The 24368-nt window shown below is 38.7% G+C and overlaps 1 protein-coding gene across 1 annotated transcript in view; it reads right to left on the bottom strand.

Moving 5' to 3' along the window:
* calcrl2 (calcitonin receptor-like 2) overlaps positions 1–23649 on the bottom strand; it is a 29552-nt gene extending 5903 nt beyond the window's left edge. The window contains exons 1-7 of the mRNA XM_053643756.1: positions 23351–23649; positions 6003–6105; positions 4880–5045; positions 2577–2684; positions 2313–2425; positions 1364–1455; positions 95–221 (exon numbers count right to left, since the gene is read on the bottom strand). Coding sequence (XP_053499731.1) covers positions 95–221; positions 1364–1455; positions 2313–2425; positions 2577–2684; positions 4880–5045; positions 6003–6056 — 660 coding nt within the window. The 5' untranslated portion in view covers positions 6057–6105; positions 23351–23649. The remainder of the gene's footprint in view (positions 1–94; positions 222–1363; positions 1456–2312; positions 2426–2576; positions 2685–4879; positions 5046–6002; positions 6106–23350) is intronic.
* Positions 23650–24368: the final 719 nt, after the last annotated feature.

The following is a 24368-nucleotide window of genomic DNA, read 5'->3' as shown; positions in this document are numbered from 1 at the left end:
ATTTTCTGTCATACAGATCTCTCCAGGGATAGCATTAAAAGTCAGATATGTCCTCTGTATTTAGTAATAACTACACGGATCGAGACACACTCACTTGGTTGGTGGCAGCTAGTTGCTCATCATGGAAGATCATAGTTAACCAGATGACCATGAGAATCGAGTTGAAGATGAAGGACAGAAACATGTTCTTATGGAGAGAGATCCTCTGGCAGCTTAGACACCTGCACAGACATTATATATACATGCAGTAATACAGCTAATACAGTTGTATATAGTATATTTGAATGACTTTATTTCAAACTATGAATTTGTGACTTGTCATTTGCGAGCGAGTCAGCTCTTTGAGTCGACTCTTTAACGTGACCATTGAAAGCTGACTCGCTTTTTTTTTTTTTTTTTTTGAGATGTAAGCAATGTTGTTACCATTGTAATGTAATTTATTTGTGTGGACACTTTTTTTTATATCTGTTTTAATATCTGAGCCATTCATAAGGGCAAATTCTTTAATTCATTAATTAAACATGTTTATGATTAGATATAGCACTGATTAAAACAGAATCGTTAACAAATCCGTAGTAACAGCATTGAATCAGCATTGAATCAACAGTGAATCAGAGTAAAGTGAATCGTTCGACAGCGAATCAAATCTGACTTCTCACCCCCGATCTGAGTCATTAAACTGTAACTGAAACCGAAATAGTGATTCATTATGAAATTAGGATGAATCAGTAGCAATCAAATGAAACAATTACAGTGAAAGAATTACACTGAAGTGAATTAGCTGCAAATCAGAATCAAGTGAATCAAATATGGCTTCTCACCTCTCCAGACTCATTAATTACATAGTAATTAAAACTGAACTGGTACTTCATTACAAAGTCATTAAGAATATAATCATTTTATGATGATAAATATATCACCATTTATTAAGAAAATCCATTCACGTTGAACAAAATATCTTTGTTTTTGTCTGGTTTAGAACAATATGGCAACCAAAGAAAGAGTCGAGTCTTATTCAACTCTCTGAAAAGAGTCTTAATATAGTGACATCACTCATACAAGTGAACCCTGAAAGTCTATACATCTGCGGGTGACTATAGAAAAAAAAACATGTTTTTGCTTTCTTCTTAAATTTACGGAAAATTCATAGAGCTAGCATCTCTAACTTTGCTCAAGGTCCTTAATAGTGTATGTTCATTATATTTCTAGTATGTCTTGCATACCACATGCCTGTCTTTTGTTTCTTGCATGGATTTCACTTGTTTTTACTTATGATAGTGAAAAACTGTAATAAAACAAAACATCTGGCAGTGTAGAAGCTGTTATTCGCGAAAAGTCTATGTACACAATGCTCTGTACTCACTTGAAATATGAGAAGATGAAAATGGATATAAGCAGGGAGACCACAGACAGCGTGTGACCCAGCAATGCCAGATAATACATGGTGAATGCGACCTGTGGAGAGCGGATAAGGAAAAATAATGTGCTCATTTACTGCTTTCTGCATTTGCATCTGTCTTTCTGAATCATCTGGCATTTGCCATTCCTGCTGCAGCCTCCATAATTGACTTTGATTTTCATTACCAGCTCGTTGGCCTGTGGAACGTTTAGAAGAATCTGAATGTCGAGGTGAAAAGCAAATTGTCTTGTCTGTGGCTGCTCTAGATTACAGCCGAGCGGAGGTTTACGTGGGAATGGCACTGTCAACAAAAGGTAATATGATTACTGAGCGGAGCGAAACTGATTAGTGGTGATCAACATGAGTGATGTGGGAAAGAAATCCGTGCCTCGTCACATCCCTGTATGTGGCAGCAAGTGGGGAACAAAAGCCAATGTACGGTATCATATTCGACACGTTTACATAAGTTTAGTGATGCTGTAGTGGTCATTTTAATGTGTCAGATGATTCCCTTCAACCCAAACGTCCCTTGTAGTGTCACGTTCTCACTGGCTCTAAGAAAATAATACAACCCCAATGTTATTCACAATAGAACATCGAAAACATATCAAATGTTTAAACTGTGTAAATGTACCATTTTAAGAAAAAAAAAAAGTAAATTTATATTGAATGGCCACAATGCATCTCAAAAAAGTTGGGACGGGGATCTATTGTGAATAACGTATGGGTTTATGAGATTTGCAAATCATTGCATTCAGTTTTTATTTACATTTTACCCAGCATCCCAACGTTTTTGGAATTGGGGTTGTGATTTAATGCATAATAGACCTTAATACATAACAGTTATTATGGTAGGCCGATTTGATGTAGTATAAGAGGACGAATACACTTCAAATGAAAGAAATGCTCCAACCGTGACTTTTCCTTTGGTGTAGGCCGAGCACAGCGTGTAGTTGGACCACAGTCGGTTGCTGTCTGGATGTCGGAACCACTGTCCATCCGGGTTACACACTTTGGTTACTTTCTCTGGGTAAGCAAAGATCGGATCAGAGAAGTCACGTCACACCAGCCGTGTCAAGACTGACAATATTCATACAACAAACATTCTCTATATTGCCGTCTAGAATATTTCCACAGCTTTCGGCAGGCATGAGGAGCTAAAAATGTGAAGGCCCACCTGCTGGGTCAAAGTCTTGGAAATAAGTAGGGCAGTACTGCATGGCGGTTCCCGGAGCCGAGTCTCCCCAGCAGAGCCAGCCGTCCCACGTGCGGTTACAGTACGGCCCTGTGGGGGCAGCAGAGAGGCAGACTGTTACTTTCACACCTTGATGTACTGCAGTACTCATGAATCTACACACTCATGTCTCATTGCCTCCAAATCTAGCTTTTCTCTAACGGCTAATAAATCACCTGTCATTTCCACACAAAAAAAAATTCATTACGTTTACATTTATGGCATTTGGCAGACGCCCTTATCCAGACTGACTTACAGAAGTGCTTTAAAGTCTCTATTAATACAAACATCCTGATACTGGTTCACTAGATCATGGACTAAGAATACCATCAGCTGAGAAACTCAGTTGGGGAGGTAATATAGTAAGGAAAACACATTTTTTTTTTAATTGTGAACAAAGCTCAGAATGTGCGCAATTAGAGAATTTGCAGGACTTCAGGAAATTGAGGATCTCTACAACCTCATTAGCCAACTGAAAAACACAATAACATCTGTATTCACCACACAGACACTCATTTATGGGTCAAACAGGGAGGATCTCAGTGCTCCACGTGATGGACACATTGTTTACAGTGGGGTTCATAAAGAGGTACAGCAGTCTCAAGAGCCAAAACTCAACAAGCGCACAAAAAAACACACACACACACACAAAACAAAGAGTCAAGAGCATGTGCTTCCTCAGACCAGAGCCTGGTACACAATCCAAGGAAGCCTGACGCACACAGACAGAGAAGAAAACTCAAATACGATCAGCCAGTGGGCAAGAGTGACACCGATTAAGCCTGCTTCCTTTCTTTCAGGAGCGAGAACAGGCTTCCCCTTGATTCCTGATCTCTTGCACAATGCAACGCTCACCACTCGCTATTTCTCACTTTTCACGACGATCTAGATGTCCAGTGTGAAATAATAGCCTAAAATATTCTTTTTAAAATATGCATTTAGTGATTTACAAGTATATATAACTTACCGTATATACACGTTAACTGAATACATTTGGCGTTTGGCGTCTTCGCCTTCAGATTTGTTGGTACATTATGGGCAAACCGCTTGGAATGTCAACATTCTTTTGATGAATATTGTCCGGGTTGGTCTGAAGATGATGTATGCCAAACGTGGTGTTGATTGGATATAATTTGTAGGAGGAGTAGTGAAAAAACAGATTCGGACAAAATCCAATATGGCCGACAGGAAGTACAACAGATGTTGGTGTGCAATCACTTCAGCATACTCCAGTTACGCGTTTAAAAAAGAAAAAACGGGGAAAAGCGAGCACTGAGATATGAATGTGAATGTGAATTATGAACGAACGTTGTTCGTTCATTCATCCTTAGTAACCGTCTGGTCAGGATTGTGGTGGTTTAAATTAGGCTACTACGTTTATATTTTGGGAAGGCTGAATTTGTTCGAAAAATACGCCAAGCAGATACAAACAAAAATAACTGCGCAAAACAGTCTCGTACACATGTTTATCTAAGGGGAAATAAAAATCCCCCTTCCATTTTAGGCTACACCCCTTTCAGGTTTAAATCCGAATACGGATATTTGGAGAATTTAAATAGAAACAGATACAGATGGTGGCATTGTGTTGCACTCCTAATACACACTATCAAGTATATCTGCTAGTTTAATTGTCACCGAATCAATACACCTAACAAATGATGAAACTAAAATAGTGTCCAAATCACAGGTTTTATATTAATGCGCTTGTTGTACTGTATAACGTTATGGTTTCTATAGTAACAGCTCATTCACAGGGACGTGTACGACAGATGCTCAACACTTTGGAAGACTAATAACAAAAAATGTGTTATTCTTAAACAACAAAAAAGTGTATTCTTGTTGGTGAAGGTTTCTGTAAGGAGACGTTTATTTAACATTTAGGGAAGGAGTCTCCAGTGTCAGCACTTTGTAAAAGTCAGTATGTTTCCCGCTTTCCGGATAAGCGCAGTTTTCTGTCTTATTCTGTTTTAACTCATTAATTCATTAATTTAATTAATCAGAAGGAAAAAAGTGATTTGAGTTGGTGATGGATTGACTGCTGCTTATCGCTGCTATAACGGAAATAAGAACCTGTTCTGTGGATGTTCCACAACATCAAAATGTACTACTACCAATAATATAAATAACAATCATTTTTTTTAAACCCAACAGATAGTATCTTCTTGTGTTGTCTTCAATCCAATCCCTGAAATACAGTCAGTGTTTCTCCGTGTGTGTGTGTGTGTGTGTGTGTGTGTGTGTATGACCTGGCTCCGTGCGTGGTGGGTCGTGCAGTATTTTGAGGTAACACTCAAACTGAGCTGCCAGGATCTGCCCCCTTGACACCTTCAGAGCAGTAGGGGATATTGGGATCTCAGTCACTTCCTCCTTTGGTATCATAGACGGCGCTATCACATCCTCGGCCTGACACAACTGCAAAGGGAGTCACACACACACACACATTGTCACACGCTGTCACACACTGTTCTTTCACTCTCTTAAGTCAGCAGGTCTGATATGGTGTCATAGACACGGAGCTGATGTAAAAAAAAAAAAAAAAGTTACATTTAGATCTAAACTTCTAGACTTTACTAAACTCTAAAGCAAAATCATAACTATGATGTATTTTTTTTTTTATTCGTGTCATTCAAATAAGATTAAAGATCCACTTAGCATATGAAAATGGATTTACATAACTTCCAAAGCCTGGATAGTTTCTGAAGTTTCTCTCTGTATAAGCGTTTTCAGAACAAATAAAGATTTCATTTGGGATTGATTCAACTGAATCAAGGCCTTTTTGTTATTTTTAATCATTAATAATATTTATATATTTCTTAATGAAATTTTTTTTTCCATTAAGAAGGATATCATGTAATATGCATGTATATTGCTAATTTTCTGTAAAACCAAACAAAAATCTTATTTATCTTATTTAAAGCTGAATACGTTTTTTTTTTAATCTGTTAATACACTTTAGTATAACACTGCCATATGTTGCTAATGAAAGACTGATGGAAACTTGCTTGAAATTTGAATTCGAAACAAATCTAAATTTGATTTAACGCCTATTTTAATACCCACTTAACCAAAATAAATATTTATTTCTATGTAGATTTATTTAATAACAAGAACGAACTTGTTTTGTGGACATTTCCACAGCATGAATATAAAGGGATAAAAGTATAACATTTTATTTTTTAATCAATAAAAACTTGTGCGTAAAGTGGAATAAGAGGAATAAAACACTTTTGGACATGCTAGAATTGCATAGAACTTCAGACATATTTCCTACACTAGGATTAAATAAAAACAGTGCTTCATAGCCAATTCCTCAGGACACACACACACATACACACACACACACACACACACACACACACACTACCACACCTTAGAGGTGAGCATCCGTAGAAGCAGCAGTAGGAATGTTAGGTGTTTTCCCATGATGCACTACAGGAGGCACTGAAAGGGGGCGCAACAACACATCAGCACCCTGTGGAAACAAGACACATTTATCACGTTAGCAAGCGGATGTAGATTTACGGACGGTGGTCAACATTTTGTAACGGTCATGAAGTATTCCACCGCAGAGGAGTTTTCTGGAGAGCTTTCTGGTTTCATCACCGGTCCCCTTCACAAGACGCGAGAGTTTCGTGTGGTGTGATAAAATGATGTTCTGAGAAAAAAGCTTTTTTGTTATGTTCGTTATGTTTTGTTAAGTTGTGATCACGAGAAAACAAGAAAGAAAATAATAATAATAATAATAGTGCATGGCTTCTTAGGGCTTCTGTAAAAAAAAAAAAAGAGAGAGATATGCTATTACTAAATACTATTTATAGCTTTTCTAGTGTAAGTCAGAACAGGAACTTGTTTTGTGAAAGTTCCTCAACCTTAAATGTAACTATAAATTAAGATCCTTTAAGTATTTCAACTTTGGTAGCTTCAGCAAATTGCTGTGGTATAACAGGAAGAAAAACTTGCTGTTACACCTTCAGGGTGGTAACTAACTAATTCCACTTTTCCCCTATAAAAGCAAGCGTGTCATACTTTATCCTTTACATAAAGCTTCACTTCGCTCAAAACCTTGATCTTCATAGAAACAGCCTCCACAGAAAGCCTTCAAGCTGTCAGCGAACAATGTCGGTGAACTCCCGGTCAACGTCATGCAAGGCGTCCTCTCCACAGAGGTCCATTTTCCAATTCTAAAGCTGTACATCTGAACATTTCAATTAAATGTGAAGGGGAGAGACAAAAAAAAGACTCAAACGGGTTTTTTTTTTTGGGCGAAGATGAAACACTGAGCCCTCAAGGACATGTTGTGGTAATTGTGCCTTAAAAGCTTTCCACTCTTTGCTTATTATACTCCAAATGTCAAACATAATGGAGAGATTTACGTAAAACATTTTCCCTCTATATGCCTACACCTCTCCGCTGCTCACATGAATAACAGCTTTTCAGACTAAAACGCTCATCTCTTCAGGACAACCAGAGCAGAAGCTTTGCATCGTTTTTCTCTTCGTATTAGTACCGTATTCATGACAGTGTACGTTTTTCACAGGGTTAATTCTGACTGCCGGGAGGCAAGGAAATGAAATTTAGGATAGTTAAGAGCAAGTATTTGGAGAAGGGTTGTTTTAGCTAAAGCATAACTGGAGTATTAACAAGAGGTCGACCGATCATGGATTTTACAGACACCTATAACGATGACTAAGTTGCACGGCACCTACCTGCCGATAACCGGTTAAACGACCGGTAGTTTTTAAAATTGAACCTGAATTTAAACATAACACTCAAAGTAAAATACCGCTGAGCTTTAATACAAAAATAAACAGTACCGACTGTACCGTGAAAATGTACTGTACTTTTAAAATGAAATAAATATTTAATATATATTAACTCTTAATATATATTAACGTAAATAAAAGATATACAGCCAAACTGAACCAAAAAGTAACACTTCAAACACAAATAAAAATAGAGATGTCCAAAATGAATTAAAAAAAAAACACTTCAAATAACACAACAAAATTGGTCAGCGCTGAAAACGGACGCAACCGGGAAATCCGTTCGGTGTGGGTTTTTGCCGATAAGCGATAGTTCCAGCAAGCGTTTATCCATTACTGTTTATTATGCGAAAAAGATCGATCAACCGACCTCCAGTATTAAGTGATAATTAGAGAATTAGCTGTGCGTTCCATACTGACGTGATAGCTTTCTGTGATAGCTGAGCAGAATTTTTAAGATAGCTATTCAACAGCTCGATTAAAGCCTGACACTCAGTGTGTTCAGGAAAGCCACAGACAAAAATCACACGTCGTAAAAGAATTCTTTAGGCATCAGTTTAGATCACTGGTCTTAGAAATGAAAATTCCAGGATGTGAGCGTTGCGACGACATTTCTCTAAAACCCACCAATAGGACAACGGAATAGGATGACGTAAAACTCAACGGACAGCTACAGTACGAATACGGTAGCGCCGATGGCAAAATGTAACTGAAACATGCTAATGGACCAAAAAGTACATATTCTTATTACCTTAAGCTCCCTTTGAAGAATGTTTGTGTTTATGCAAGCCTGTTTTCTGTTCGCATGCAGATTTGCTGCTTGACGTAATCAGAATGTAGTCGTTATCTTTAATCGCAGGTTACAGAGGATCGTCGTCTAAGCTGGCATGTGGAAAACATGTTACCGTACAGTCCGGTATCAAATTCGCTGGAGATCTTACTGGGATCAGCTCATACAGTCGCAAGTAGCTAGCAAGGGTTTAGCTAGTGTTGTGGATAAAAACGACATGAAATAAACATGAGGGAGACTTAGTATGAGTAAAATGTAATTTTATTGGTAATTCACAGGACGGGTGGGTGCGTAGTCTGGAGGAGAGCGAGAGGGGGAAGAAAATGGGGTGCGTCCTGGGGACATGGGGAGTTCAGCAAAGGTGAAGTGAGAAGACCACTGAGAGTTGGGCGGACTGGTAGGTGAGAAGAGGGACGAATGGTCGGGGCCCGGATCAGAGAAGACGACATCATCCTCGGACTGGAAGCTGGAGGAGGGTTCTGACTGTGCAGAGGCGTCAACACGCACGTTCACGGGGCAGATTCTGTATCGAAGGGGGGGGGGGGGGAACCCGCATTTCCATTCCTAGGGGGGGTGCTGCGAAGATAGTTGAGTAGCACCATGATATCAGCAGTGAGATGCACAAGCTGGTAATGAGTGTCCAGATCCAGATCCAGATCCAGATCCAGGTCCAGTAACGGGGAGAGGAGGGACTGGCGACGGGCACCTAGACATGCAGAAGCGGTATTAGTCAGATGTGGATAAATTGGAAAAACACTTTAAAGATCTTTAAGAGTAATGAGTAATACACTATGGTTGATAGAGTCAAAAAAGTCAAAAAGAAGTATAAGTATACGAGCTGAGGAGTGCTACCACACGCACACACACACACACATACCCACACACTCTCGTACAGTCAAGGGCGGGCAAGTAGACATAACACACACACACTCTCTCTCTCACACATACTATTATAACTTTATAAGAATAATAAAAAGGAATATTTAGATATTATAAGGGTAATATCGCATAATAATAATAATTATTATTAATTAGAAGTAGAAGGGTAATATAATGATATTAAGAAGTAGGAAGTACAGTAAACCGGTTTTTCAAGCAGTATATATATATTAAGAGATATAGAGCAAATATGAAAATAAAATAGGAATACAGGAAAATATAACTTACTCATGATTCAGATGGTGAAGATTCTTGTAGATTAAAATTCTCGTCTCGCAAGGAAGGCCTTAATTTTAAGAGAACCATGAGGAGCCATTTATAAGGGTGGCTGAGTCAAGCTGCCCCCCCGCGAGATAACAATAAGACCAAGGTCACTCTAGATTGTTTAGTCTTGTCCACTTTCTATTTTATGGGTAATTCAAATTCTCTGGTTTCGATTCTCTGGGTAACTGAAATTCTCTGGTTTTGGTTCTCTGGGTAACTGAAAATCTCTGGTTTTTGTTCTCTGGGTAACTGAAACTCTCTGGTTTTGACTTTCTGGGTTATTAGAAATCCCTGGGTTCTGATTTTATGTGTAAATTGAAACCCCTGGTTTTGATTCTATGTGTAAGTGGAATAGCCCTTTTCTGGAACATAAGAGTAAGCAACTGAAGACTCATCTCACCCAAGAGCACTTGAATATCAATGCAGAAACCCCCTCAGCGCTCTGCCTCTGATTTTAGCCTTTCTAGATTGTTTCATTTGTAGTCAATTATATTGTTTGTTGTATTGCTGTGTTATAATGTTTATTATTATTTATTTATTTATCTATTTATTTTGAGCTTCAGCGGTTTATCTGCATGTTTGTGTGTTTAGTCTCCTATGAATATCATGTCCTTGTGATTTTTTTTTGCCATTTCTCAAGAATAAGACGATGCACTTGCGTGCATTTCTAGGTAGGCACCTCATAGGAACCTCCTCCGTAAGTGCATGTGTAATATGCCCCAGTCTGTAACATATTGAGTTTACATTAAGATCTCCTGATAAGTTCAGTCATCTCATGGATGTATTTCAAATATTTGTGATACAATGGTATTCATGCAAAGGGAACCGAAACCCCAATGGATTTATAATTATGTGTACAAGACACGTCTACAGTCGGTCCCTCAAGGATTTTGCGATTGCAGAAATGGACGCGAAATCAAGTAAACGCCACAATATTCGGTGGAGCTTGCACTTTTTCAAAAATACTGCAGATCTTCCATAGATTTGGGCCGAGACGTGTCACGTGACATCATCACGACACGCATTCAGCCAAAGCCCTCTTTGATTCACGTGCGTTCAGCTAAAAGGTCTTGTTTACCAACAAACATCACTGCAAACAATTTCATGCAATTGCAATTTCGCCAATTTGAGTAGTTTTCAGCAAAAAAATAAAATAAAATAAATAAGCACAAAAATCTCCGCAAGCTGAATTTTCAAAAAGCCGAAGCAAAATCAAGCATTTTTGTCCGCAACAATCACAAAAAAAAACCTGTGAAATCCTGTACAGACTGTACAGTAGAGTTGAAAAGTCTCTGACTACTAAACTTCCCAACTGATCCAGTAGCGATATTCAGAAGTATCTATAAGTAAATTATATTAAAGAAATGTTGGTTTTAATGTCCATTAGTAACCGATGACAACATAACATGTATGGAATAAACCAGCACATCTCAAAGTCTTTTATTCCTCTTACAGCACAAACCTTTGCCATGTCGCATTTATATCCATTTACAGTTACTTAAATGTTGTGGAACGTCCATGAAACAAGCTAGTTCGTGTTATCGCTTCCCTATAGAAGATATAAACAGATGTTCTGTCACCACGTCTCTCTTTATTTGCTCGTCCTTGAAGTTCAGACATCTTGTTACCATGTTAACAAGAAACATCACAAAACTCCCCCATCCTGAAGATGTCCCAAAAAACTTACTGACGCTGGAGACACCTTCCATAAACTTAATACTCATCACCTTACGGAAAACTTCACCACATTAAAAAAGTATATGTCCTCTTCGCTAAGTAACAACACATGTTGAGGTTGTTAAAGACGTGAGATCTTAAAGACTGAACTCTATCATAATGAGGATTCATTTTGTGCATTATGTTTCAGTTAATCCAGTCAACTTGAACTATTCTTCTGAAACTCCCTCATCACAAAGGGTCTCTCAAAATCATCCACAGTGTCCTTGGGTATATTTATTTTTTTTGAGCAATTATCTGTGTATACTATGAGCGAGGAGCGTTCGTCTACATGAATGCAGGGAGAGTTGCATGCTTCTAGAACTGTTGCGTGTTGGAAACAGGAAACCGAGCTGGATCACATGACCTCTGCCGATCCCATGAGGCACCGCGTGGGCAGTTCACTATTGAAGGTTAAAGGTCAAGAACACTGGGGACTGGGAAGCAGAGGCCCTGTTTCAACATGGGAAACATCAACGCTACAAACGGCAGGGTTTTCAACTCTACAGATAAAAGAATACTCTAAATAAACGCTGCATGTATTCTGGGGAGATGAGACGTATTACTGAACGATCTGCCCCGAGAGACCAGGTGTGGTCTTAGGGACCACTAGTACAGCCAATACAGCTGCAGCTGTGGGATGGGTGTGGGGCCAGATATATGTATTTTGAATGGAAAAAAAAATAGAAGTATCCAAATGAACAAATGAAGAAAGGTGAGCTCGTCTATCATATGAACAAATAAAATTTGAGAACAATTCTCTAGAACAATAACAAATTAGGTTTAAAGGAGCCATAATCGTATCATTTTAAAGATGCCTTAGTAGACAGGGTGTGGATAGATGGGCTGAATTAAAATCATGCCACAGTGGTGTTGAATTCTCAAATCTGAGAGGTCAGAAGATCTTGATTAATAATCTCTTTGATTAATAAGCAGCTCTGAGAGTAGTTCCACAGGGACTGGATGCGCCACAAAATCTAAAGCTTATAATTCATCCATCCATCCATCTATTTGCTATACCGCTTATCCAACAGGGTCGCGTGGAACCTCGAGCCTATCCCAGGGAGCACCGGGTGGGGTACACCATGGGCAGGGTGGCAATCCATCACAGGGTTACAATCGCATACATATTCACACACTACGGACATTTTGAACATGCCAATCAGCCTACCATGCATGTCTTTGGACTGGGGAGGAAACTGGAGAACCTGGAGGAAACCCCCACAGCACTGGGAGAACATGCAAACTCTGCACACACAGGGCTGTGGCGGGAATTGAACCCCCAACCCTGAACGTGCTAGCCCCTAAGCCACGGTGTGCTCTCTTATAATTCAGGTTAATATCAATATGTCAGTATGGTGAAGATTTCCGTAAGGGGACGTTTAACATTTATGAAAGGAGTCTCCTGTATCAGCACTTTGTAACAGCCAGTACGTTTTCAGGACGTTCCAGTTTCTCTGTAACATGACAAGCTGCGGGTTGATTTTGCAAGCCAGAGAAAGAAAAGAAAAAACAGAGGGGGGTGAAGGAATAAATAACTGTTTATAATAACTGCTATAACATACGAGCTAACAGGAACTAACTTGTATCCATAACATTGTAACTAGAAATGGTTAAAAATGTGACGCAGCGCTGATTAATAAAATCAAAAATTGTAATCGTTGGTAAATTGCTCTGGTCTAAAACGTACTTTTATACTTTTTGAACGCGCTGTTATCGGAAAATAATCAACTCCCGTGCCATCCTGTCATTGATTATGACTAACATCACACCCCGAAATATTTTCTCACTTGTAAGTCACCCAACAGGCAGGAGTGAGCTGGTTATGTTTAAAAATAACTCTCCAATCAGTATAAATCATAGACAAGGTTTTTGTTTGATTACAGATCTAACTAGAATCCCGATAACATCAGCCACAGGAGCCACAATATATGTGTGCTGGTGTGTCGCCGCTCTGCATCAGTGCTCAGAGCTGCAGGAGGGTTATTTTTACTCTGAGGGGGAACTAGGAGCTTCTAAAGACCAGGAAGGATGCAAAGAAGGATGAAGGAAAAGAAGGGCCATCTTCCTCCTCCGCCGTTGGGCCGCTCGCCTAGCAGAATTTGGGTTAAAAATAAGCTATTGTTGCACAGATACAAAGACAGTCTTCAACAAGTGCCTAAGCATCCGCTACTACATGAACGTGAGACGTGGGGGGTGTTGTTTTGAGTGGAAAGGAAGCATGCAAGTCTGAAATCATTTGTTCATTCCAGTTGATTTGATTAACCTTGAATAATAAATGAGACGACAGCACGATTCAAACCCAGTGATGAGTGGTGATGAGCAACCACTTCTGTTTTTCCCCCAAATTAAAACCAAATGTAATGAATTTGTAAGAACGTCAGAAGTAATGCAGAAGTAATGCACTCTATACTTCTTTTCCGTTCCAGGGGAAGTGACAGACTCATTCCTCTTTGTGTTTGCGAATGAGTGCTGATAAGCCGCTTCATGGCCTTCACGTTGCTGTCTGCTGGTGAGTAACTACGAGCTTGCTTATTTTCCCATTATTAACGCCAGAAATAGTCTTGTACGCTTGGATGTGCACCAGCTCACCCAAGTACTGACAGCACTCACTAAAAAGAGCTGCTTCATGTCCGGTTCCTGACTGACGCACATTTCCATGTCGCAGACGAAACGCTGTATGAATGGACTCTCCAAACAATTGTTTGTAATGGCCATTAATTTTAATTGATGACACAAAGTGGTCAAAAAGTGCTCGCAAAAGGTGGTGGATTCAAAGGGGATCCAAAGTTAGCTAACTAGCCAGCATGATTAGCTCAATAGTGACCGATTAAGATAACATTAAGGCAATTAATATTAACTGCACAACATTATCTGGATATGGTCTGGATATTTAAAGAAATTATTTTTGAAGGCTTAAAACACTTAAAACACTGCAGCATAAAAAAATACACACCATTACCAATTAAAAACCATGCATGTCAACATCATCTCCTCAGAAATCTCGGCCTCAGCACATATATTTGTGCACTTTTCTGGCCACAAGCTTCAGGGTCTTAAAGATTTTACCAGAGGCCCAGAAATGGAATTTCCACCTGTCTTGGGGGTGCCATTGTTGAATTTATTTGTGATGTCACACTCCACAGTAAGTTTTTGATAAGCATTTCTTTTTTTACCTAGCCTACCTACTAGATTTAAATGTTATAATTTAATTGTGGCAGCTGTAGGTGGTGTTTTACGATCGAAAAAGCTTTAGTTGTTCCGTCTGTTTTATCTATGCATCGACGTTATTATGGAGAGGAGTGAATCATTTGCCCAGCAGGGGGCTCACACCCCTCCCCTTTCCCATAACCCTGCTCACTAGCAGCTAAACACAGTGTCACGATACTCTACGCACAGAAACCCAACAGTGTCCTGACTCATCTTATAACAGAGTTGCAGAGAGTTTCTACTGATTGAAAATGTATGATAAGTAGATTAACAACACAATCAGCTTTTTCACAGCAAGACATATTGACATACAGGATGAAAACTCTGCATGTGTGTGCAGAAGCCACGGCGACTCAAGCGACAGGTTTCTGAGTCAAACTTAAAACTTAAACTTAAGCAAGACAAACAGTAGTTAAAACTCGAGAAGATCCAGAAAGCTAATATGCAAGACAGGCCTTGTAGCAATCATTTCTGAGGATGTGCACAAACGACACTCCAAACAACCGCAGCATACGTCACGGCAGCCATCTTGTGCTGACGTAATTGACAGCAAACAGAATCCACACTTTAGCGGTGTATAAATTATAGCCCCAAATATTGGCCAATGGGCTGCAGGAAATGATCTATGGTTGGTCATTGTAGCACATAGGGGTGTGGTTTAGCAGGAAAGTAGGGGGTGAGTTACGGGGGTAAAGACTAACGTACTGTATTTAAGTTGTATGTTATGGATTGACTAAAAATGTTTTATATTATGGACTGACTACCATTTCTGAGCCGCACACTTGGTTATTATCTGCATTCATGCATTGATGAAACATACCTCCTTTGTAGCTGTGCGTATGAAAGTATTAATAATAGTAACATCAAATAATTATATTCATTTGAATGTGATGGGAAAAGGAAGTGGTAGTCCTGAGCCCTGATTATACAATGTACCAGTGGGTTCACAAAGCCCTGCATGTGTCCTACATACAGTATTTTGTTGTGTTCCCAGCTCTTCTACACTTGATTGAACTAAACAGCTAGGAGGTCCTTCCTGAGTCAGTGTGGGTCAAGAGCTTAGTAAAAAACTAAAATGTCCATCCATCCATATTCAGTACACATGCTACGGACAATTTGGAAATGCCAATCAGCCTACAGCGCATGTCTTTGGGCAGGAGGAGGAAACCAGAGTACCCGGAGGAAACTCCCAAAGCACGGGGAGAACATGCAATCTCCGAGCACACATGGTAAATGCATAGTAAATGCATATGTTATTCACAATAGAACATAGAAAACATATCAAATGTTTCTATTCACATTGTTCAGAAATTGTTCCACAAATTGTAGACGCGGTTTTTCGCAGATTGTTGAACCTCTGCCCATCTTTACTTCTGAAAGACTCTGCCGCTCTAAGATACTCTTTTTATACCCAATCACATTACTGACCTGTTCCCAATTAACCTCCAGCTGTTTCTTTTTATTAACTCTTACTTTTCCAGCTTTTTTGTTGCCCCATCCAAACTTTTTTTGAGACGTGTACATTTCCTCAGTTTAAACACTTTATATGTTTTTTATGTTCTATTTTGAATAACGTATGCGTTTATGAGATTTGCAAATCATTGCATTCTGTTTTTATTTACATTTTACACACTATACCAACTTTTTTGGAATTGGTGTTGTATGTAAATGAAGTATGTGTGTGACAATAACTGGAGGTTTGCTACCACAGTCTATTACAATATACAATCAATCCTGAAATGTTTCGTCTCAGCTGTGGTAGTTCTGGGATGCAGCTCAGAAGGTTGAGAGATCACATCTCAGCGCTGTCAAGCTGCCACCGTTGGAACCATGAGCATCTTTAACATTCAGCTTCTACAGCAATGCTGTAACATTGCCGACCCTGCCTTCTGACCCCGACTTCCTTCCAAGCTGGGATATATGAAGAAAAGTATTCCATTGTCCTGTAAACTAGGGATGGAATAAATGATTCTGAATGAACAGGTAATGTGAGCTAAACTTATACGAATACAGATACAAACAGGAGGCACGCTAATCAGATTTTTCCCCCCAAAAAGGTTCACAAGGCAACTGGTTAAGAGAAGAAGTGCGCGTCGGACAAGAGGGAGGTTTTTACTTTCATACAGATGTGAGTGAGCGGTCAGATATGAAGCTCAGGATACAAACAAAACCTTTATTAACACTGTTACGTCCTTGGTTATATTTTTGCCTTTCTGTGTATAGGTGTGTGTGTGTGTGTGTGGGTATATCTCTCTCTCGTTCTATCTGCCTTTCTGTATTACGTGTTTAGGGTTTTCTGAAAGAGAACCAAATCCAGAGTGGGGATTAGAGATCGGGAATGACGTAAAAGACGTAAAAGCCACTACCAACTTTTGTATAGCTCTATGTTAGTTTCATACGTTGTTGGTTTTTAGCTTTGGGCCAGTTTTGAACATAATACAGAATACTGCTTGCTTTTGGTGTTTGTATTGGTATTTTTAGCTGCATGGCAGCTCGTGAAAGTTGTATACTCCACCTTTATGCTAGCTTTGTGATTTGTGAATATAAGCTTAATGCTTGCAATGGTTCTTAGTAATTGCTTATAATTGCTTGTCCTTAGTAAATTAGACTACTAGTTTGTTTATAGTTTGGAAAACAGAACTAACCAAATTCATTAGAAAATACTGCAGCATTTATAAATATAAATAATAACTGTGCAAACAGGATTAAAAAACAAAACAAATCCCTCTCTCTTATCTATTTGAGATCAGTTATGACCTTGATTGATGTAGAACTGTAGAAGAGAGCCAAAATTAGAAGACCATGCTAGCAATGTTGACATTTCTACCTCTGTTTTTTTTTTTCCAGCATTTAGGCCACACGCACTTTGAGAATTAAATCCAAGTACAGATACACATAGTCACATTGTGTTGCACTTTAACTGCACACGGGTATATGTACAACAACAATAAAATCTTTCTAAGTCTTTCTAATCCATATAATGATATTACAAGCTGAAATGATTATACATAAATATTGGAACTAGCATAGTTATCCTTTCCCTCATGCCAAGTCCAGGCATTTATGGCTTTGTAAAAGACACAAATTCACAGCATTCTTTGTACCAAGTCCAGCTAGAAAAGAAAGAGTTTGAATTCATTTTAATGTGAAAACAAGGACGGGCAATTGGTTTTTGGAAAGAAAAACAAAAGTCTTAAGAATAAATAAACGCCTCAGAGTCATCTCTTATATGTCGTCTCATATCTATAAGTCGTCTCTTATATCGTTTCTTATGGCAGTACTGCGTAAGCTTTCGTAAGCGTTCCTGAAATTCTGAATTCACTGGTGATGTGACCCTGAACATTTCAATAGAACACACATAAAGATTAAAGACCCATTTTGGAACAAGGCCCTGTTTACTTCCTCCAGATTTTCATCACTATGTTTGCATTAGAAGAATGCCCCTAAAGGCACAATGTTCCCAGAGACATAAATAAATAAACAAATGGCATGCTTTGGTAATGCAGCGTTTAGTAATTCTGAAAGCTGCCCACAAAGATCAATAATTCAATGATCAATACTTCAATATAAAACACAAATCTAGGCAAGAAAAGTGAGCTTTGTTTTTTTTCCCATCTTTTAAACCAGAACTGCTGAAACATCAAAATACGCGGCCTTTGTTGTATTCTCTAACATTATAACTACACCATACATCATTGTAAAGCAGGAGCCACTCCCTCATTAGCCCACACTACACACACGCGCACACACACACACACACACACACACACACATAAAGAGCTGCGGTAAGAACATGTATTACAGAGAAACAAAAGGGAAAAAACAAAGGCACCAAATTGCTTTATCCCTGTAATCAATTTTTCACTTCAAGAGCTCTGTCTGAGCAGAAACGGCCAGGCGATGCATAATTGCGACTGTATCATGAAAAATTGTTGTTTCTCAAGATTACTGTATAAAAGCAAAATATATGGCTATGTTTCATCAGCGCAATGAGTAAAAACATGGGCAGAAACGACTAGCAACAAGAAAAAAAGTGTAGGATTGGGACAGTCAGTGAAACAAATCAGAAACGGACTTTTTCAATCAGTATAAACAAGTGAATTATTTTATCACCGCAACTCTGCTTTAAGATGAGTCAGGACACTGGTGGGTTTCTGTGTGTAGAGTATCACGACTCTGTGTTTAGCTGCTGGTGAACAGGGCGATGGGAAAGGGAGGGAGTGTGAGAGCAAAACAGCTTTTAATGTCACGAAGAAACCATAATAATAATAAAGCGTAATAATAATAATAATAATAATAATAATAATAATAATAATAAAGCATAATAATAAAGCGTAAACACATCTGTCCTGGAGACTTTCCCATGGTGGAAAACTGTCACAAAGCTCTGACACTGGAGACTCCTTCCATAAATGTTCATTTTATACATTTATAGCTACATTTAATGTTGTGGAACGTCCATCAAACAAGTTTGTTCCTTTTCATCACCTATGATACAGCAGCTATAAACAATCGTTTTCTTTCTTCCTCTCTCCAGCGCCTCTTTCATTTGCTAACACTGTACGTAGCTCCACATATTCCTTCCTGTCGACGTTACTGTTGCATGATTTTGACACATCTATATATGTTTTCTGATCCTATCTGTTATTATTCTCACTGGTCGCCTTGTTGTTACTTGATTAGCTGTCCCCATATCTCACAGGATCTTATCCTTCTCTGTTTGGTTTTTTTTTTTGTTCTCCTACTCTGTGATTCTTGTTATTTACACTTGGCAGTCTTTGCACCATTTCTTAGTGCCCTGACAATGGCTTAAATCTGGCCACCGGCATTTGTTCTACAAATCCGTCCCAGCCGTAGGACACACAGAGTGGGCGCCTGTATATATTACTATTGTGGTGGCTCGTTTCCTCCTTTAGTAGACAGCTAAATGGGGCAAGTTTTTTCACAAACGTCATAAACCATAAACTGTCAGCGTAGAAAAACAAAAGGAACAAGACAAAGTGACAAATTGATTTTCTGCCTTGTTTTGTTTTCAGTTTTGTTTCTCCTTCAAATTTTCTTTTTTTTTTTTGCACTATACACCAAAGACATTTGAGTTTGAGATCAAAATATGAGATATGTATCGAGAGTTGGATATGAGACAAGAGTTTAGGATTTCAGCTTTTATTTCCTGGAATTTACATCAAGATGTGTTAAACAACATAAAACATAGAGCATTTTGTATCAAACCAGCCAACAGGTGAGCAAAAGTATAGGAGTAGTTAAGTCTTGAAGTAAAGTAAAGTAAATAACACTTAATATTTGGTTGCATGTCCCTTTTACCACAGCCTATTTGAGTTGTTTGTTTCGGGGGGTTTCTCGTTTCAGTCTCCTCTTCAGGAGGTGAACTGCCGCTCAACTGGGTTAAGTTCTGGTGATTGACTTGGTCAGTCTAAATCCTTCCACTTTTTCCCACTGATAAAGTCCTTTATTGAGTTGGCACTGTATTTTGACATCTGTATTATTGCTGCATGATGAAGTTCCTCTCGATTCATTTGGATGCATTTCTCTGTAAATTAGCAGACAAAATGTTCCTGTAAACTTCTGAATTCATTCCGCTGCTACTATCACGAGTTCCATCATCCGTAAAGATTAGTGAGAATGTTCCAGAAGCAGCCATGCAAGCCCAAGCCATGACACTACCTCCAGCATGTTTCACAGATCAGCTTGTATGTTTTGGATCATGAGCAGATCCTTTCTTTCTCCACACTTTACATCACTTTGGTAGAGGTTCTTCTTAATTCCAGAACTTTGGTGGCTCGTCTCTGTTTTTCTTTGCGAATTCCAATCTGTCTTTCAGATTCTTACTGCTCAAGAGTGGTTTGCATCTAGTGGTATGGCCTCTATATTTTTGCTCTCAAAGTCTTCCTCGAACATTGGATTGTGACACGTTCCCCGCTGTCCCGTGGAGGTTGTTGGTGAGGTCACTGACTCTTGTTTTTGGGTTTTTCTTCACAACTTTCACAACGTTACTGTTCAGCTGTTGCAGTTTTCCTTAGCCATCCCATTTGTTGTCTGTTGCTCAGTACACAAATTACAACAAGAAATGAATGGTTGTTTCTTCACCAACATCTCTTTTTTAGGTTACAAACGCAACTAGTCATGTCAGTAAGAAGTCGCAAAATGCAAAACTTTTTCTCCTGAAGACTACTGACATTGTCTACTTCTACTACTGAAAAAAAAAAGTGCTGACATTGGAAACTCCTTTCATAAATGTTAAACAGGTCCTCACCATATCAATTATTATTATTATTATTATTAGTAGTAGTAGTAGTAGTAGTAGTAGTAGTATTTTTTGTTAAATAACAACACACTTTTTAATCTGTTTATTATTAGGCTTAGATTATGCAGAGTATCCAACAAATACATACAAATCCCCAATCTGACCAATCAGATTGGAGAATTCAACATTGCTGTGGTATAAATACACATTTCACACTATTAATCAACAGGTTTTACCAGCAGAATCTATTAAAGCTCCACCAGAGAAATTACAGCTCTGATGTGCCATCCGATATTTTATTAGAGAACATTTGATCATGTTTGACCATCTAATCCAAAATAATGGTTTGATTTCTTTTGTTGTTGTGGTTGTTTTTCTTTTCTTTTCTTTTCTTTTTTTACTGCTTATTGAACCTAATCATTCATATTACAAATAATCGGCAATTTAAATGACTTGAAAAGACTGTAAAGATGGAAAAAAAAAAGCAAATCAACATGTAAAAGCGGGTGTCCAAAAGTAGCACACAGCTCCTATTTATATCACAGACAGCTGCCTGGCAGGGAAACTATGTCCTGTGGTAGAGACTGGCTAAAGAGCCTCCTGAGCACCTGTGATTTCTGTCCACTCCGTCCTTGAAACGTGGACGTTGCACAAGTGGAATCTACAGCACCGATAGTGTTGTACTGTTTTTTTTTTCATTGTATTATATTTCAAATCATGAGCTTTTGCAAAGGAAACCGTGGCCAAGCAGCAACACACACGACCCAAGCAACACTACCAAAATCACAACTTATTTCTATTTAGAATTTTCAAGTATTTTTTCAAGTAAGATTAACGTTAAACAATCCTCAAGTCTTGTCCTCAGACACATACAGCTACGAAACCGTTCAAGAGGCCAATCAGTCTCAAAATGTATGTTTATATCTCTTTAACAGGCCCGAGAAATAATGAATAATGAAAAGCATTCAGTTGCGTAGCACTACACGGTACATACGAGAAGTTCTCAGGCCTTTTAAGTATAAAACATTTCACAAATAACGTTGAATCTTTTCATTCAATTGCTCTATTTGTTTATGAACACGGGCCAAGTATTTGCAGTCCAAGTATTAATATCATTATTCAAATGTGCACAATAATATTTTGGCTTTCTGTTGGAGTCAAAGAGCTGAACTTTCCACTCCCAGAACACAGTGTTTATTAAAATTGTCATTACTTTATTTAATTTATTTATACCCTCCATTGCTTTGGAATTAAACCATTTCAACTGAAGTGCAAAGAAAAAGAAAAAACATCTCAGAAATCAATAATACTATGTATTAATATTATATAGCAACTCTTATTATATGATAGTTGATCATGTAATAATTTTGACAGTGGTGACATTTTATGTAGTTACAGTGATCGAAATCACAATTTCCACCACTGTAACTACATTAAACGTCACCGACCCCCTGGCTATGCGCCGGATCCCGCTGTGAGAACCATGGCCATGGTTTCTTAATTAAATGGGAAGCATACTATATCTAATAGCACAGATTCCAAGTTCCTCCACATTATTACTGTAGAGAGGATGTACATGTATTTAGGATGAGTCCCAAATGGCTTGTAATTCCTTTTTAACTGTACTACATAACACAGGAAATAAAGATTTTACACAGAAGGACGCTGTTTAAAATGCCAGACAAGCGGTGCGCAAGTTTGTTTGTTTTTTTTGTTGGGGTTTTTTTTACAGCCAGGGGCACGTAAAATAAATGTCACAGAAACCCACTAAACATAATCCAACTAGTCAAATATTAGGCTAATTATATTACATATGTACATGCACTATTTTGCCTGTTTATCTCAGTTATAGAGCATATTATTCCGGAATATTCCACCTAGAGATTAGGACAGATTAGGACAGAGTATCAATTATTTATAGGTGTGTTTGCTTTTGAGCATGTGGATTGCGAGCATTAATAAAGGCTAATAATCATAATTCATTTATAAATACTGTATGGCTACAAGAAGCGATCTGCGGGGTCCAAGCATCCTTCCCCACGCCCAGTGCCCAGCTCTTGCCAAGTTATTCAGAACAATAAAGAATGTGTAGATGAACATGCTCATCAAGTTGTGTGACTCAATATTAAGAATATCAATCTTTATATTAAGAACTCAATAATAAATATCATAACTTATATTAATGATGATGAGGATGATGATGATAATGCACTGCAACAAAGTTACAAGAAAGATGAATCCCGTGATTATGCTTCACCTACCCCTGGAGGTCCCCGGATCCCACTTTCAGAACTGTAGGTCTAGACTGATCTCCAAATCTATGATGAACTCATTTGCTAGAATAAACTATAATTCATACTTCATAAAAAATGCAATGATCAATAAGCTGGTTTACATACCGTACACTCTCAGAAACAAAGGAATCTGTACTTGTAGCTGTGGTGCTACCATCAACGGTACCACCTACTGTATCTTTAGTATATATCTTTTTTACCTGCATGTGGTGTAGCTTTAATTTGGGGTGAATCTTTTTCAGTAGTCTGCGGACTTTAGGAAACTGAAGGTGCATATTAAAGGTGCAGAAGACCCTTGAGGAAACCCTTGAGGTTGGTATCTTAATTGTAAGATGCACTCAGACTTCACTGCCATCACTGAACCTTACTATATCAGCCCTAGGAAGCCTTATAACCAAACTAACACTGCATGTGAATAACACTGAAGTTTGAACTAGCAGTCCAAAAATTCTAAATGAATCCCAACTCAGTAAACTTACCGTCAAAGCGAGATGTTCAGCGGTTGCTCCTCTTATATTCTCTCCCCATCAACATGCTTGAAGAGCGGCTTGATGAGGCTGAGAGCGTGTGTGCGTGCGTGCGTGTGTGTGTGCGTGTGTGTATTCCGTGAGAGCGCGCTCTGATGTGCTGCTACATTCACGCGCTCCCAGAAATAATGACCGGGTTGCCAGATTGGAGAGGAAGGGTCAACCCACAGCTAGCTTTATATTATATTATGTCAGCAGGAAAACAGTGAAATGATTACCTTAACACAAACTCCCCAGTAATTACAGTACATAAAAAAAGGCAATAAAAACCTTAATACACATTATGCTAACTCTCAATTCTGATTGGTTTAAAAGGTCACAGAAACTGTTTTAGTGTAATTGTGTTTAATTGCTGAAATGGTCTTTTCTGTAAGGAAATGTTTAGGTAACATTTATGGAAAGAGTCTCCAGTGTCAGCACTTTGGAACAGTCAGGAGGAAAAGCGGATTTTTTTTTTTTTTTGGCTTATTAAAGTCAAGAAAGAATAAAGAGTGGCTGGTGGGAGAACGGATTATCACAGCTGCTTTAACGTAAGTGATAACAGGTACCTACTCGACGTTCCACAACATTCAGTGAATATAAAGCATGACATATCGTTATTTAATAAATAAAACAATGCTAGCGTGGGCCGATTGCTATAGTATGAGAGGAAAAAAACACTTTTGGAACACCCTGGACGGGATGCCAGTCCATCGCAAGGAACAATCACATACACATTCACACACCCATTCATACTCTACGGACACTTTGGACACGCCAATCAGCTTACCATGCATGTCTTTGGACTGGGGAGGAAACCGGAGTACCCAGAGGAAAACCCCGCAGCACTGGGAGAACATGCAAACTCCGCAGACATGGGGAAGCGGTGGGTATCGAAACCTCAACCCTGGCGGTGTGAGGTGAACATGCTAACCACTAAGCTACCGTGCGGCCTCTCCTCTAATATATTTAGATAATAAAAATTATTATT

This window comes from Ictalurus furcatus, chromosome 15 (assembly GCF_023375685.1).
Source record: "Ictalurus furcatus strain D&B chromosome 15, Billie_1.0, whole genome shotgun sequence".
NCBI lineage: Eukaryota > Metazoa > Chordata > Actinopteri > Siluriformes > Ictaluridae > Ictalurus > Ictalurus furcatus.
The sequence above is the reverse complement of the archived record's forward strand: the minus strand, read 5'-3'. Positions and strand labels throughout refer to the sequence as shown.